Source organism: Malaclemys terrapin, chromosome 9 (assembly GCF_027887155.1).
Source record: "Malaclemys terrapin pileata isolate rMalTer1 chromosome 9, rMalTer1.hap1, whole genome shotgun sequence".
NCBI lineage: Eukaryota > Metazoa > Chordata > Testudines > Emydidae > Malaclemys > Malaclemys terrapin.
Window position 1 is genome coordinate 6221575 of NC_071513.1, and position 17968 is coordinate 6239542.

Sequence of the window (17968 nt, forward strand, 5' to 3'; positions counted from 1 at the left end):
ATAATGCAACAGAAGATGGAAGGCTTTTCTCTTTTCATATTATAGATTTTCAGGGAGAACAATCTAATGATACCATATGTTGTGGAAAAGGACTTGCACAGCTGTTATAGGAGAGAAAAAGTATCTCAAACGGTGGAGAACTAGTAACAGCAACTAAACAAGACACAATTTTCATTCTTTGGGTCTTTACTTAGGGCCTGAAGCTGCAAGCTTCTCCTGGCAGCTGTGCAGTGCCTTAATCTCCAACTACACCATGCTTCCATAGGGCTCAGCTCCTTTGTAGAAGACAGTACTCAAGGTACACCACCACCATACATACTTTTTCTCTGGACCTCTCTGTCAGAGTGTAAAATACTGATTTACTCACTGAAAACGTTCACAGACATGAACCAGTCACTTGGAGGAACTCAGGTTCTCATTAGAAATTGCACTCAAATGGACAAATCCTTAGTTTCTAAACAAGCAAAACTCTCATTGACTTCAACAGGAGATTTGAGTATGGACAAAGAAGAAACGCACAATGTGTCTCGAAGGAGGAGAATTGAGTTCAGTGTTTCTAAACCTGATTTTAAAAAAGTCACATCCTGAGAGAAATAACCCCTTCCCTCCCCCTTACATCTGTTTTTGCTTCATGTGGTATGTTTTTGAATGGCCTACATGAAGGCCATAAAGCTATCACTTCTGGTAGAATAGCACTTAGTGACGGAGAGAAGTCTTCTTCTAACACTGGTCCGAGGATTATTGATGCAATAAATGGTAGCAGCCCGCAGTTCAGTGAAATATTTGGGTGCTAATAGTAGCAATTGCACCAGCAGTGGCCATCATTAAATACAGAGTAATACAAGTCAGATTTGACTAAGGGCTCAGATCTGTTTGCTTTTACATTGCTAGTGAAACTCAATCAAAACAGGATCCAGCCCTAAGTACTTCATCTTAAAATATGATGTCAAGTAGTAGTGACATTATTCATCATGGCAGTTAGTTCCATAGACTGAAGCTTATACAATAAGTGGGAGGCTTACCAGGTGGGATTTGAGGCAGTAATGAAAAACACATACAGAAGAACAAGACAAAATGTTAAATATAATTACATCTTTAAAAGATAGCTTCATCTTACATACTACTGCAACACGTGAAAGAGACGAATAACTTATTAATAGTTTTACTTTAGTGAACAACAGGTAGATTTGTCCATACCTTTACTTTATCTGAAAAGGAAAACATTTGACTCAGTTTCCTCTATGCATGCATTTCATTTTCTCAAAATGCAACGGGGCGTGCATTACATACAAGGTGTTATCCTGCTTCACTGAAGTACAGCTGTTATGAGCATTCCTGCAGCAGTATGCAGAAGCCTTATGGGGTGGAAGGAGCTGGGGACAAGGGGAATCTGGTTCTGAGTGCCGTTAGTTTCAGCAGAGTGCAGCTTCAAAAATGTCGGGGCGAGAAACTGACTAGGGATTGATGCCGTTTGGAGTAGCAAGCAACTTTTGGCAGCCAAAAAAGGGCAGTGTAATGATGAGAGCTGAAATAAACAAACTTTATTTGAGAAAAGCAGCACAATCTTACTTCTTGTCTATAATACTGTATATGGTTTATACTATACAGTGTCCCGTGATAGACCGTATCAGACATTAACAGGCAAGCAAACGGGGACATGAAGCGCATAACGCTTCCTGTATCAGTTGCACTATATTGACACAGGCTGAAAAACACACAGCACACTAGAGGGACACGTACATTAAAAATAAAAGTAATCATAACAAACAAAACATGGATCCATAGTGCACAAACCTTCCGGCTCTGTGTTCTCTTTGAGGTGCACTTGCTTCAGTGGGCAGCAGAAGATTTCGTGACACTTAGCACGAAAAGGGGACTCTTTTTTCTTTAATTCCGCAGATTGGATGGAATCTTGCCGTAACATAATGTACTCCTGTGTGCCAGGGGGAGCGTCATCCATAACTGTGGTCACCACATAACAAAATGAACTCAAGTTAGAGTTTAACGAAAGAAATCTAGAGACGTATATAAACTATATAATGTGATGTGGGGAAGGAAAAGGGGGAGAAACATTGGTCGCGAGGAAAAGAAAATGAAAAGCGTTAAAAAGGTTTTGTGGTGCTGATGGAGGAGAGGGGTGGGGATAGTTTACTTTGATAAAACAACACTTCTCATAAACATTTGTCCTTTATCTTGTTTCATGCAACCTTCATCCTAATGAAAAAGTACTACCATAATGAGCTGTTGCAGAAAGTAACACGGGCTACTTATTCCGTATCCCCTACGGTCTCTGGAAATACATGCTGTATTCTGCATGCAGATTAAGGAAAACTGAAAGAGAGCATGCCATAGTCTAACCTGCAGATGTTATATTCTGCACCTGAGTTTATAATGTCAGTAAGCCACATTGCCATATCTGCAATGCAGTGCCAACACTTCTCTGTTCCCCACAGTACAACAGAAGACGTCTCGAGTAGGATCAGTAATAACAGATAATTCCTCGCAGCAAGGATGATAATCCAATGGATGGATTATCGCCTTCAAATGGGTAAAAAAGTAGCAGCACAAAGAGTGCATGTTAATTTTGTTATGGCTTTTCCAGTTGTCCTTTTAAAGCAATATTCCCGTTGATACTACAGATGGTATATATTCGGAATTGTTTTATCGAATCATTATATTAAGCAGTAAATTGTGAGATACGGAAATAGCTAGATTTTGAATCATTGACAATGTTACATAGCTAGAGGGTCAAAATGCTATTCTATTAGCTAAAGAAGCTATCCTCACTCCTCACCGAGACATGCAGTGATCTTGGGATTTTGGCCTTAAAATGCAGACCTTTGTCAGGAGCAGTGCCTATTCTCATTGTTAAGAGCGTTTATCATCCTAGTTAGATATTTGTGACTGTCTAGAGAAGTATCAAACCTCAGCTGAAGATGTGGATTGTAGAACCTCAAACTAATATCTGAAAGAAAAAATCCCAAAGACCAGAAAATTAACAGCATACATGCTATGCTGAATAAACAGTGCAAATATACTAGCAAGACATGAGAACATACACTGTTTGGAGTCTAGACAGATGCCCCAAGCAATCTGACTGGCTAATGTGCTTTCATTTTTAATTAGCACCTTATAGATAGCAAGTGGAATTGCATCACCCACTAAAAACAACCCACTTGCCTTAGTGTTGACACCTTAAGCCATCAATGAAAGCAACAAATTTAGTGCTAGTCATTCCTTGGGGATAAGTAACCAGGCTAGTGGTCTTGGGTTGCTCATTAATCCCCAGGAAAGGCTGTGGACCTAGACTGCTGTTGCTTCATTAGATGAGAGGCAGCATCAGTTATGTACACATATAATCCAGGGAAAGTACCATTAAAAGTGATTCATGAACATATTAGGAAACTATAACGGATTTGAAAAGAGCAACAGGGTCGTTGGAGCACAGGGTCTGGACTGCTGGATAATTGCTCTCTTAACAATCCTTGCTTTGGTTTGGCTTTATTTAAAAGGGACTTTGTGTGCATGAAAGGGACCGGGTTGACAGCTCTGGAGCTGTGGGGCAATTTCTGGGAGTAATCACTGGCTGGGAGGAGCTGGAGGTCCATGATGTGTCAAGGGCCAATAATGCCAGCTGGTTGTTTCTCCACAGGAAATGCGGCGCAGAAATTGCTATTCCTAGAACTTTACTACTAGAACAAAAAATGTGGTAAGGTGGCAAGCGACCTGTGTGCAATGCTATTGACGTCAATGGTGCAGTGACCGGATGATGATCCCCGTGGTATTTACAAAATTAAAGGATACAGTGTGCGGCTGTTGAACATTATTAGCCAGGAGGGAAGTGAGATGCACATGCTACCTTCAAACAGCCAGCCAGCTGATCAGTAGCAACCCTGCTGTCATATCATCAGCCAGGGGCAGGAAATGTGGAGTGGGCCTGATCCTGCAAGAGGCTGAGCCTCTTTGGAGGGATGCAGAGAGCTCTTAGCTTCCAGATAAGATGAAGGAGATCAACATAACATACAAGGTGCTTACCATCTTGCAGTATTGGGCCCTACGTTTGTACAGAGAGGAAGCAAGCCGGCTAGCGGCTGCAAATAAGGGAGAACAACTGTCTATTGGTAGATGGAAGCACTGGCCAGGAAGAAGGCCTGCTGCTTGCAAGGTGACCAAGGAAAGAGGTTTGCTGACTGCAAGAAAAGAGAATTGGGCGGGAGAACAGCTTACACTGCTTTCAACAAGTGAGCAAGAAGATTTGCCAGTGGCAAGAGGAATGGTGGGTAAGTACTTGCAATGGGGTAGAGCAGAGCTACTCTAGTAACAAAGCTGAAGAGATGGGGTAGACTTATTCTTCCCAGTGTACTGACCTGGTTACTTGGTTAAGTGTGGGGGTTTTGTTTTAAATGCTCAGGATACTCCCAGAAACATAAAAAAAGCAAATACCATCCAATCAGCTTTCAAGATGGATTCCGTTCATTTTAAAATTATGATGCACGGAATAGATACCATATAAGCCAGGGGTGGGCAAATTTTTGGGGCCGAGGACCACAGCTGGGTGGGGAAATTGTATGCAGGGCTGGGGCAGGGGGTTGGGGTGCGGGAGGGAGTGCAGGGTGTGGGAGGGGATGCGGTGTGCAGGAAGGGGCTCAGGGCAAAGCATTGGGGCAGAGGAGGGGTGCAGGGTGCATGAGGGGGCTCAAGGCAGGGGGTAGGGATGCAGAAGGGGTGCAGAGTGCAGGAGGGGGCTCTGGGCAGGGGGTAGGGGTGCAGAGTGTACAAGGGGGCTCAGGGCAGGGGGCTGGGGTTCAGGAGGGGTGCAAGGTGCAGGCAGGGGGCTTAGGGCATGGAGTTGGGGGGTGGGGTACAGGTGAGGTTTGGGGGGCGGGGTACAGGTGAGGTTTGGGCACCGGCCCAGCGCCGCTTACCTCAAGTGACTCCGGGATGGCAGCAGCGTGCACTGGGGCCAGGGCAGGCTCCCTGCCTGCCTGCCCTGTCCCCAGCCCTGCGCCACTCCCGGAAGCGCTGTGGCCCCTGGGGAGCAGGGTGGAGGGTTCCACGTGCACTGCCTTTGCCGCGCCTCCAGGTACCTCCCCTGAAGCTCCCATTGGCCGTGGTTCCCCGTTCCTGGCCAATGGGAGCTGCCGGGGGCGGTGCCTGGAGCAGGGCAACGCATGGAGCTCTCTGGCCCCCCACCCGGGGGCCGCAGAGACGTGGTGCTGGTGGCGGCACCGTCCGGATCCAAAGCCCTGAGGGGCCCGATGCGACCTCGGGGCTGTAGTTTGCCCACCCCTGGTATAAGCAGTAGCAACATGCTTCCCCACCCCCGCCTCCTCCCCCATATCTAGCATGAGTTTGGTGCATGACCTCTGACTGCCAGAGAACCACTTTTGAGCAATCCAAACTCGTCACAGTCTGAGCCACAGGCCTAGGGAACTAAGAGCACAGGCATTACCAATCCCCTAGTCTCGGTCCGCGCTCCCCCCTCAGGGGCCCTGGCAGCACAGCGGAGCTGAGTGGCGTCTACCTGCTCGGACCAGTGGCTGCCGGCCCCTCCCTGTGGCCCAGGTACGGGGCGGGGCCTTTCCTCCGCACGCTGCCCCCGTGCCGAGCGCCCCTGCAGCTAATGGGATGCTGTAGGGGTGGTGCCTGGGGAGAAGTGCACCCCACCCCGCCCTAGAGCCCCAGGTAAGTGCTGCACCCCCTCCCAGAGCCTGCACTCCCCTCCCCTCCCCATGTACCCCCTCCTGCCCCCAAACTCCCTCCCAGAGCCTGCAAACCGATCCCCTACCCCAGACCTCCTCCCCCACCCAAACTCTGCCCAAGAGCCTTAGGCAGGTGGGGGGCAGAGTTTTTGGGGGGCGGAGTTTTTTGGGGGGGCGGGTTCTGGGTGGCATGAGTGAAACTGGCCCGCTGGGAGGATTTGAGGACTGGCACTGGCTCTAAGGTAAATTGAGTTTGAGACCCCTGCCCTAATCTTTCAATTTGTCTTCATCAAAACACATTTATTTTCAGTTAATTTAAATTTAAATAGAGAAATTAAGGTCCAAATCCTCAACTGGTGGAAATCAGTCTAGGTGCACTGAAGTCATTGGAAGTAGGCGCATTATGCCAATTTACAAGAGCGGCTCTGGGTTAAAAGATCTCATTGGACTTTGTCATTATGCTCCGCACAGTAGGAATCATTAGATCATTAACATCCAGGGTCAATCTTAGAAACAAATTCTAATAAAATTTTAATGCTGAATGATGTATGAGTGACATAATCAATGTCATCGTTTTGAAAGCAGTAGTTAAACCTTTTCTTAACATGATGAATGGCCTAAAGTCAGACAGAGAATTTATTACAGAACTAGAAAAACATTACTGTCTCCTATTTCATGATGTAATGACAGTCATACAACTTAAGGGAGCCACTGAAAGGAAGGATACAGACACAAGTCAAGGACCTCAATTACAGCCCGGACGCGCCAATTAGTGCGAAACGTTGAACAGCACAGTCTAATGCAACGAGCTTGCAGAAACTGATCAAATCCACTATTTGAAGAAGGACAAAACATAGAGGAGTGCTACACTGCAGTGATTTCTCGGTGCACTTTGTGAAGGAGATAAGCACAAATAGAAAATTAGAGGAAAATCTCACAGCAGCAGAACCTCAAAATAAGTTCACTAACAGGAAAAACCAGCTAGAAAATACTAGCTGAACCCATCAGGTGAATCATGGGAGGTGGGGGGAACAAAAAATATGCCAAAATGCAGTTCAGTGACATTCACAAGCTAAGCAATCGGCGCACTCCCAACCATGCCTAAACGGGAATGTAAAGAATAACTGTGAATGAACTTCCACGCAAACAGCGACACTCGGTACAAAAATAAATCTAGGCACCTTCATCATCGCTGAAGCTGCACTACTCACTGATGGATTGCCTGCTGCATTTGGCACAAACTGAAGCAGCAGCTGCTTGTTGTGTCTTTTGCTCTTTATTCAGTAAAGCGCAATATGAAGAAACCAGTGCCATGTTGGGACCCAAATAACTGCGGTGACTAAATATACTCAATAAGTAAGGCCTAGTTACACATGCGCTCGGGTGCACTGGCAGGGTTTTGAAATACAGAAGCTGCTAGAAGCTCAGAAACTATTTAAAGCAATACTCCCCAATTCCTATATCCTATACTCCTGTACAGATACACATCTAGTATTCATCTACCACTCTCTGAGCATAGCATCCATATGGCATTATTAAATCAAGACCATTTTAACGCCTGAAGTGTTCCTATATTTAAAAGCAAAACACAGCTGATAAATCTTCAGACTGGCTGTGGCAAAGCATAAAAAGCTCCCATTGACTTCATAGTGTATTGGACCAGGCCCAAAGAGGACAATGTATAGCACCGTATATCTACAAGAATACTACTAGTAGTGTGATTAACTTCCAGAAATGACTAATTCCATCACTCAGAGTGCATGAAACCTCAGGAGGAAAATATGGGACACGTATTCTCAACAAATGCAATGTGAAAATAAACCTAGAACACTGAGCATAAGTAATATTGTGATTGTGTGTCTGTGTATACATTATATTATATATACATATACACACACACATATACACACACACACATATACACACACACACAAAAACCCCTGTGCCCCAAACAAAGATGGTGAGAGAACTGAAGGTCTTAGTAGTATTTCCAGCAGTTGGTGAAGACTGATTACAGATCTAGAACTGAAGTGTCTAATGATCACACCAGAAATTAAATGGATTAAACTCACTGAGTTTCTTGGAGGCAGAATGCCTCCCAGTGTTCCCCAACCTCCCAGCGTAATAAGGCTCTGCACCACCCCTTGCTATGGTTCCCAAGCTGACAGCATGCTCTAGACTAGAATGTCTGTATAGGCACTGTTCTAATACAGTTGCATAATTATATTCCTTGACTCGCTTTGTGTCCAAGGGCAAGTCATACGATCCATCCTTGCCTCTGTTTCCCCATCTGTAAAACAAGGACAACACCTCTTACCCTACATACCTCACAGGGCCATGGCAAGGCAAAATTAATGTTTGTCAAGTGTTTGAAGATCCTCAGGTGCAAGGTGCTAAAAAAACGCTGAGTGGGGTTGTGTTAAAGAACAGGCTGGTTAATACTGCCCTAAGTTAATGGGACAGCACAAAAATAATGCATCAACTGTGGATAAAGAGCATACCCACAAAAGCCATTTATTAAGCAGTTAGCATAAAATAGCTGCAGTTACCCGTATATTTCCCAAGGCAAAAAATTCAACTAGGTAAATGTAGTATCACTCAGTGCCACATCTCTTGGCTTTTTATTTTAAAAACCCCTGATGGCAAAAAGCCAGTAAGAAAAAGTTTCCCTCTTCCCTCAGCCATGGAGTGAAATTACAGTGGTCAGGGACAAGTATGCTTCCATCACAATCCTTTTTCAGATTCGCTCAAACACATTGGCATTAAATAATGCACTAGCTAAAAACTCAGGTATTTTTTATTTATGTCCCATTACTTCTGAGTCAGAATAGTCCCACCTAACATTTCTAAACTTTGTAACACCAATGGTCATTAGACTACAAATCTTTCCATAGTTTTCAAAGCCTTGGCTATGATTCTGACTGGGCTACTCTTCCCCCAGAATTCTGTGCTTAATAAAATTGACAAGAAAGCATCCTTTTGCTACAGTGAGGAAACTGAAGCTGTACACCTTAAATCTATGGCCTGTTTTACCTTTAGCTGGCTATCAGTTTTACCCATGAAAACCTCTAGCTCTGTAACCACAAAGCTCAAGGTACCATAGAGTAAAAGAAGACATTGTATCTTTGCCTTTTCCAGGATATTAAACCTTTGCATGTGGCCAATCTCCCCAGCCCTGATGATGCTTGCCAGGAAACTCTCCAGTCCTGGTATGATACATTTGACATTATTTTAGATCTGTCCTTCTCTGGGTTAGCTGTACTTTGATTTCCCTCCCTAGGCGACTTGACACATGAATTACCTCCTTCTTGAGGTTTTCTTTCTTTGATTCCTGTTGGCAGTTTTGAATGTAGTAAGGCCCAAGATGTTGACATCCTCTTGCTCTTTGTCTGCAGTACATTATTCTTCCAGGAGAACTACTGTCTTGGCTCAATAATAATAATACCTAGCTCTTATTTAGCACTTTTCATCAGTAGATCTCAAAGCACTTCACAAGGAGCTCAGTTTCATCATCTCCATTTTACAGATGAGGAAACAAAACACTAAACATCATTGCTGTCTTCCACTTGTTTTCTTGCAACTTAAACCTAACATAGCTCAGTGGTTTGAGCATTGGCCTGCTAAACCCAGGGTTGTGAGTTTGATCCTTGAGAGGGGGATTTAGGACCAATCCCCAGACAGATTTTTGCCCCGCTTTGAGCAGGGGGTTGGACTAGATGACCTCCTGAGGTCCCTTCCAACCCTGATATTCTATGAATTCTTGGTATTTCTCTATGAATATGTGTAGGTGTGAGAGAGAATATCAGGAAAATGAGAGAGAGAAGAGAGAAGGTGGAATAAGGTCTAGAATCGTTAAAGTATGATTGAATGAAATCTTAAAAAAAATACAATGGGAAATACAAGAGTTCTGAAGGAACTCAAATATGAAATTGCAGAACTACTACCCGTGGTACATAACTTATCACTTAAATCAGCATCTGTACCAGATAACAGGAGGATAGCTAAAGTGACACCAATTTTTTGAAACAGCTCCAGCGGCAATCCTGACAATTACAGACTGATAAGTGCAACTTCATTATCAGACAAATTGGTTGAAACTATAGTAAAGAATAGAATTATCAGACACATAGATGAACACCATTTGTTGGGGGAAGAGTCAATACGGCTTTTGTAGAGGGAAATCATGCATTACCAATCTATAAGAATTCTTTGAGGAGGTTAATAGATATATGGACAAGGATGATCCAGTTGATAGAGTGTACTTGGACTTTCTGAACGCCTTTGACAAGGTCCCTCACCAAAGGCTCTTAAGCAAAGTAAACAGTCATGGGATAAGAGGGAAGGTTCTCTCATGGATCAGTAACAGATTAAAAAATAGGAAACAGAGTAGGAAGAAATGATCATTTTAGAATGCAGAGAGGTAAATAGTGGGTTCCCCAGGATCTTTGCTCGGACCTGTGTTGTTCAACGTATTCATAAATGATCTGGAAAAAGGGATAAACAGTGAGGTGACAAAGCTTGCAGATGATGCAAAATTACTCAAGATGGTTAAGTCCAAATCAGACTGCAAAGAGTTACAAAGGAAACCTCACAAAACTGGATGCGTCTGGGCAACAAAATGGCAGCTGAAATTCAATGTGGATAAATGCAAAGTAATGCACATTGGAAAACCTAGTCTCCATTACACAGATAAACATAATTCTACTATATATACACAAAATGCTAGGATCCAAATTAGCTGTTATCGCTCAAGAAAGATCTTGGAGTCATTGTGGATAATTCTCTGAAAATGTGCAGCGGCAGTAAAAAAAGCCAACAGAATGTTAGGAACCATCAGGAAAGGGATAGATTATAAGACAGTAAATATAATGCCACTATATAAATCCAGGGTACACCCATAACTTGAATACTGTGTACAGTTCTGGTCACCCCATCTCAAAGGAAGATAGATTAGAATGGAAAAAATATTGAGAAAGGCAACAAAAATGATTAAGGGTATGGGACAGCTTCCATATGAGGAGAAACTAAAAAGACTGGGGTTGTTCAGCTTGGAATGAGACTACAAAACGGGGATATGATAGAGGTCTGTAAGTCATGAATGGTGTGGAGAAAAAGCATTATTTACTCCTTCAAATAACACAAGAATCAGGGGTCACCCAATGAAATTTATAAATAGGTTTAAAAAAAACAAAAAGGAAGTAATTCTTTACACAATGCACAACTATAAAACTCGTTGCCAGGGGATATTGTCAAGGCCAAAGCTATAAGTGGGTTCCAAAAAGAATTAGCCATTGATGGACCTATCCTTCATGAACTTATCTATTAGCCAAGAAGGCCACCTTGGTGTCCCTAAATCTCTCATTGCCAGATGTGTGGACTGGACGACGACAGGGGATAGATCACTTGATTGCCCTGTTCTGTTCATTCCCTTTGAAGCATTTGGCTTTGGCCATGGTTGGAAGACAGGACTGGGCTAGATGGACCATTGGTCTGATCCTGTATGGCCATTCTTGTGTAAATACATTAATCCTTCATGTGACACTTGGCACACACGGAACGTTGGCTCTAGAAGTAAGGCTATTGAAAGTACATCCTGCTATAGGCCTGATCCAAAGCTCATTGAAGTCACTGGTCCTTGTACATTGAGTTTTCTTGCTGGGATCATACCGTGCGCATTACTTTAGGAACTTCTGAATAATACAACAAAAGGAAGTGTTCAGAACACACGCTGAATCAGGTGTCTTTACAGCAAATGAAAAGTTTCCAAGACTTAAACTTGAAGCAGTTCCAGTCAGTGCAAATCTGAAAAAAAAATATATCAGGTGGCAAGGGATAACGTGATGGGCATTAACGGTACTTCATATTCACAGCGAGTGGGCTTCAATAGGGTTCTGCACAGGTAAAAGGGACCATAACATATTATATTTCAGGGAAATGCCTGTTGCATAGGTTGCAGATAGAGCGACTGTGTATACTCTTCTATTGTAGTTTGCCTTTTCACTGTATTTGGCAGCTACAAAGATCTGTTAGGCACATACACAGTAAATAGCCCTGGTGCTTCTTTTCATTAGCTGCTTTGTTTTCCACATGATTCATTCCAGTTGCTGGTGTAAATTTTATTAGCCATCTGGACAGCGTAATGAACCCATTTGCGTACTCTGTATTACAAAATACTTACAGCTAATTTTTTTTTAAAAGCTGTTCTGGAGTTGCCACCCATTCAAATCCTCTTAATGATAACAAGACCCATCTGTGCAACTCTCTCCACATGGCTTTGACCGGCTCCTCCTTCCTGATATGCGGTCAGGCAGTAGGTCTGCCAGAGCAATATTAAAAACTCAAAATCTTGTTATCCGGTTTGCACGTTCACAAGTTTGAGGGCGGGTGTGTGTGTGTGTTTTGCTTGATTTCTAGGAATGGCAGATGATATCATGCAAATCACAAAGGACTATATTCTTTAACCTTTACTGCTGATGTGCAGTGCCTCACTGCTTCACTGGTACCACTGTAATCAAACATGGTTGAAAATCAATTCACTCTGGAACTGGTTGAAAAACAGGAAAAAAAATCTCATGACATTTTAAATGAACTTCAACCCCAGGCTTCCCCCGCCCCCATCAAAATTCAGATCCTGACCAGCACTCGCTCTCCTTACACATGGAAACTCCCTCATTAAGATGGAGTTAGCAACTGATGACCAACTGCCTGAAATATGACATGACGATTGTCGTTCATTTTACATGGATTTACAATGGATTCAGTTTAATCTATTTAAATATGGTGGGCGTTTGAAGATGGGCATTGCCTCTTTGGAAAATCTGAAGTACTTACAAATATTGGGGAAACCAAGCTGTTTATTTAAGGTATGGTGAGCATTGTACTATCTGAACCAACAATGGTTCACACTGCTGATCTGAACTAAGTCGAGGTATTAGCTGGTACCAGTGGTGCTGGAACTCGGGGTGCTGTGCTCCAATTTCTGCAGTGGGGTACATGCCAATTTTCAATCATAGAGATTTTTAAAAATCACCAGTGACTGCCCAGGATGCTAGTTATTGCTCCCAAATAATCCCTAAAGAGCTGTGCCGAAACCTAATCCTAACTATGGCTTGTGGGTCCCTAAAGCAGAGTTCCTGAATATCTACTTAGCAGAAATTCCTCCTGTCCCCGTTTGCCTGACCTGAGGGAAAGCAGTTGGACCACTTCACTGACTCCCAGCAAGCCACCGCATTTGGAAACAGCAGAATTTGAAACTTATTCACAAAACTCTACCCCTTTTAAAATTCTGGAGGCCTAGATAGTTAGACTACAATCCTTTGAGGGTTTTTTAAGACTTCAGGTGGATTTCTGCCATCCCAGTTATCTTAAACAGCATAAAGGTTAATAGTACTTATTGCAAAGTCCATCGAATCTCTGCTCTCAGTACTCATCCACAATGAGCCCAACACAGGTTGTAAATGGTGTTTTGAATCTGGAACAGATAATACTCCAGCACAGACCTCTATCACTTGAACTAAAGAAATAACTCCATTAGTTGGTAGTTACCCTCTTACAGTCCAGCCATCAGAGGGGAATGAGACACTCTTTGCACAAAATATGCCTTCAGTGAGATGAAGATAAAAATGAAAGGGACTGAATTCACAAACTATGTTTCACTCAATATTTTCCTTCTGTTTCAGAATCCTTCTCTTGAATATTGTCTTGTATTGTATCAAATAATCTGAGCGCTAGTGCCTGATCCCAGAACATGCAGAATTTTGAGTTTATTCAGATAGAATCTAGAAAGTTCAACTCATTTGTTTGCAATGTTCTTTTTAAGCTTGGCTAAAGCCTTTTCTCTGGCTGTGTAGTAGAGCTGTGATCTGGAAGAAAATAGCAACTAAGCCTCTTTAAATGCTGTATTTTTGATCGCACATGTTGCAAGCAGAATGCTATACCTATTCCCTGGGTCAAAGAAAATTATATACAACAGTGCTGCTTCCAGCCTGTGCATTAGCTTTCCTTGTGGGGATACATGGGATCTCTCTCCATATAACAAAAATTGTCTTTCACATCTAACGTCCTAAATTTGTCTACAAATGCAGTTGTGGACACATTTCCTTCTCCTGCTGGGACACCATTTGTGCTTACATTTCTGGACTTAACCAGATTTTCTGGACAGTCCAGGCATTCATCTACAACCAAACTGCTTTTGGTTAACTCTGAAATCTGCCCAGTGTTCCGGGATGCGTCTATCAATTTGACTTTACTGTGACCATGCATGAGAGCACAGTTTGACCAGAATCATGCAATTCTATTACCACCTTTCCCAAACTACCTATCTGTAGCCACCTTTAGGTCAGTCTTCTGCAGAACCAATCCTTAATTTCTAGCTCCTACACAGCACGCTCCAGCCCTGCCCTGCCAATGAGCTGTCAGATGCATCCAAGTTCCTTATGGGAGCTGGGAAAGCTCCATGGTTTGGTTCTGTCACAATGGTGGCATGAAATTCTCTCCCTAAATGTAAAGCTGCATCCTTTCCCTTCTCGTACATCGTAGTCCTCCTCGGTCATGCTGTGTGGCACGTGCACCCACTCGCATTTACCGCTGCAGTCCAATTAACAGAGTCAGGAATTCATGCCACAATTGTCACTTCAGGAGAAAATGCTGCTTCCCTATCTGCTTGATGTGGGTTTTTATGAGTGAGCGGAGCTGAAGCCTGCCACTTCCAAACAGCCCTGGTACTTTAAGCACTGCAGCAGGTGGCAGATTTCTTTATGGTCTCCCAGTCATTTGTCGAGGGCCGGCTGTTAAGAGTCAGGTGCCCGTTGGAGCCAATGGTTTTAGGAGCTATGAACACGCTGGAGTGTTACGGGGACTTGATAGACAAGCATGGCTAAACTGGGCTTGCGGCGGCATGCTCACACGGCAGCAGCCACCTGCTCTGTTTTAATGGCTGACCAGTCGCAGCTCGATTACAACCCAGACAGGAAACCCTACGGTTTAGTCCTTGCTATCAAAAGGAGCCGCGCTGAAGTTGCCGGTGTTAGCGTCTCCCCTCTTTTCATCTGCCATGCGCGGGAAAGGCCATTAGACTTGCAGCCAACCTTTTCGGTGTAAATTGGGGGATAGAGGAAGCAGCCTGGCATGGGCCAGTCAGTCAGGCATCCCACTCAGGCCATTTGCCCCCCAGCCAATAGCAGTGCAGCCTTTACCAGATGAAACACCATTGCCTGGATGCTGCCATTTTGTGTATGCATGTTGGCGAGGGCTGACCCACACAATAGCTTTTGCTAGAAGGCCACGGCTTTCAGTACTGGAGCCAAATGGGCTGCTTATAGTAAGAGATGGCTATCTTGACTTTAGTAAAGCTTTTGATACTGTCTCGCATGACCTTCTCATAAACAAACTAGGGAAATGCAACCTAGATGGAGCTACTATAAGGTGGGTGCAAAATTGGTTGGAAAACTGTTCCCAGAGAGTAGTTATTAGTGGTTTACAGTCATGCTGGAAGGACATAAGGAGGGGTCAGTTCTGGGTCCGGTTCTGTTCAATATCTTCATCAATGATTTAGATAATGGCATACAGAGTACACTTATAAAGTTTGGAGACGATACCAAGCTGGGAGGGATTGCAAGTGCTTTGCAGGATAGGATTAAAATTCAAAATGATCTGGACAAACTGGAGAAATGGTCTGAAGTAAATAGGATGAAATTCAATAAGGACAAATGCAAAGTACTTCATTTGGGAAGGAGCAATCAGTTGCTCACATACAAAATGTGAATGAAATGAAACTCCTAGAAAGGAGTACGGCAGAAAAGGATCTGGGGTCATAGTGGACCACAAGCTAAATATGAGTCAGCAGTGTACAGCTGTTGCAAAAAAAGGGAACATCATTCTGAGATGTATTAGCAGGAGTGTTGTAAGCAAGACACGAGAAGTAATTCTTGCACTCTATTCCACGCTGATTAGGCTTCAGCTGGAGTATTGTGTCCAGTTCTGGGAGCCACATTTCAGGAAGGATGTGGACAAATTAGAGAGAGTCCAGAGAAGAGCGACAAAAATGATCAAAGATCTAGAAAACATGACCTATGAGGGAAGATTGAACCAACTGGATTTGCTTAGTCTGGAAAGACATGATAATTTTTCAATTACATAAAAGGTTGTTACAAGGAGGAGGAAGAAAAATGTTTTTTCTTAACCTCTGAGGACAGGACAAGAAGCAATGGGCTTAAATTGCAGCAAGAGAGGTTTAGGTTGGACATTAGGAGAAACTTCCTGTCAGGGTGATTAAGCACTGGAATAAATTGCTTAGGGAGGTTGTGGAGTCTCCATCATCGGGGATTTTTAAGAGCAGGTTAGACAAACATCTGTCAGGGATGGTCTAAATAATACTTAGCCCTGCCACGAGTGCAGGGGACTGGACTAGATGACCTCTCGAGGTCCCTTCCAGTTCTGTGATTCTATGAGAGTAAGTGAGAAAGACCCGAGCATCAAAGCAGAAGCCAAGGGAGACTAAAACCTGGTGTGGCAAGGTCAGCTCAGCGAATGTTTCAGTGCAGCATGAAATATGACCATTAACTTGTAATTAAGAAACATATGGGGGGGGGGAAGCCCATTGTAACATGGGGAAGTCAGGAGAGCGGAGACATGGATAGCAGGAGTACCGAGACAAAGGCCCAGAGCTGGGAAGGACGCGTATCTCAGAGCGCTATAGTACACTAATTATTAACATACTATAACATCTTGTGCAGTGTAACATTAACTGTAATAGGAATCTGAATACTAATATAGCCCTGTTCTGAAGCTAAGAGAAAGGATTCAAGCTGAATGGGAAGTTGAGAGAATGAGAGAAGTGTGATTACCAGGAGATATTTTCTTACAGTGTACGCGCTGTGAAGGAGACAACAATTTCCCTAGGGAAGGGTGGGGGGGAAGAAACAAAGGAAATCAGGGTCATTCCAGAAGAGCATATAAAAAAAATAGAAGCCGATGTAGGCTGACAAAACTGTCAAGTAGGATTGTATCTGTCCTGGAATTTTGAAGGAAGCGTTTGTTTAATCTCTTGGGAAACATGGGACGGGGACTGGAGAAAAGCTAATCGAAGACTGGATTTCAGGGAGGATCTAGATTGCGGTGGCTCTTAACAGCTAAAGATGTGAGATCAACTTGAGAAAGGGGGAAGAGCCTGGAGACACTAATCAGAATGGATAGGTGTATGCCTCCACATTTGAGTTTCTTAGCATGGATTCACAAAAGGAAGGAACACAACAAACCTGATTTTTGATTCAGTGCCAGCACAGAAAGAGTTGTCAGGAGGAATGGCCTTGGGAAAGCTTTTTACAAGGGAGCACAAAGGACAATATCAGCAGATGCAAACTAGCAGGATGCTGCAGAAAGGAACGTTGTGTGCTACCACTGCATTGAAAAGCAGCAAGTGTCTGTTACCGCTCATTTGGCAAGACAATTAAAAGTCTGCATGTGCTTCTGACACAAATCTTAAGAGTGAATCATTTGTAGAAGCAAATAACCCTGTATCTACATTGTCAATTGCATGTATTAGCGCACTCCGAGCACCACAAATCACTGCTGACACAGCTTCTCCCGCCCAGTCTGGTGTAGCAGTTAGCTTGTCAATGTTGTGACTGACCAATACACTTCAAATGATTTGAAAATTAGCCAACTTGTGTTTTTTCCGCTAGTTCATGAAGTGTAAAGTCATTAGATCAGATATAAGAAGATGGCATTTTAGTGGAGTTCATGTCGAGGTCTGACATAATACTCTAAAATATGGTCTCCTTACTTAGCTTCATGCAATAACAGAAGGAAACTTCAGAAATCCTCCCTCATTTGAATTAGCAGATGTACCTCACAATAGCTTTTCCTCTGTGTACTTATTTAAATGATTTTGGAAACTGTTTGAAGTCACGCTGATTACAATACCCTTATTATATAGTGCAGTTATACTGAAATTGAAATGTAAGCACACTGTGGTTTTGCTTTTCAAGATCAACCAATACTATCAGCACTAAATCATATAAGCAGAGGATTAACAGTCTGATTTACTTGGGAGTTCATCTTAATACATATACTTTCAGAATCACGGTGTATTAATTCTAAGATATTTACACTGTAATTATCCCCAGTCATGTAGCAATCTTTCTACTTCTGAATTAGTGGTATTTCCAGATACCCAAAAGCATAATCATTGTGTAGTTTCAAAGCAACTTCACCATAATTACAACCCCCTTACTAGAAAGGGTGACTTTAAATTAGTTGTTCCCATG

At 43.2% G+C, this 17968-nt stretch overlaps 1 protein-coding gene across 4 annotated transcripts in view; it reads right to left on the reverse strand.

Moving 5' to 3' along the window:
- The window catches only part of FGF13 (fibroblast growth factor 13), a 336658-nt gene that overhangs the window by 165737 nt on the left and 152953 nt on the right, over positions 1-17968 (reverse strand). For 3 of the 4 annotated variants that reach the window (XM_054039868.1, XM_054039869.1, XM_054039870.1), the window contains exon 3: positions 1795-1962. The exons of the other annotated variant lie outside the window; for it this stretch is intronic. In XM_054039868.1, coding sequence (XP_053895843.1) covers positions 1795-1962 — 168 coding nt within the window. The remainder of the gene's footprint in view (positions 1-1794; positions 1963-17968) is intronic. 4 annotated transcript variants of the gene reach the window in all.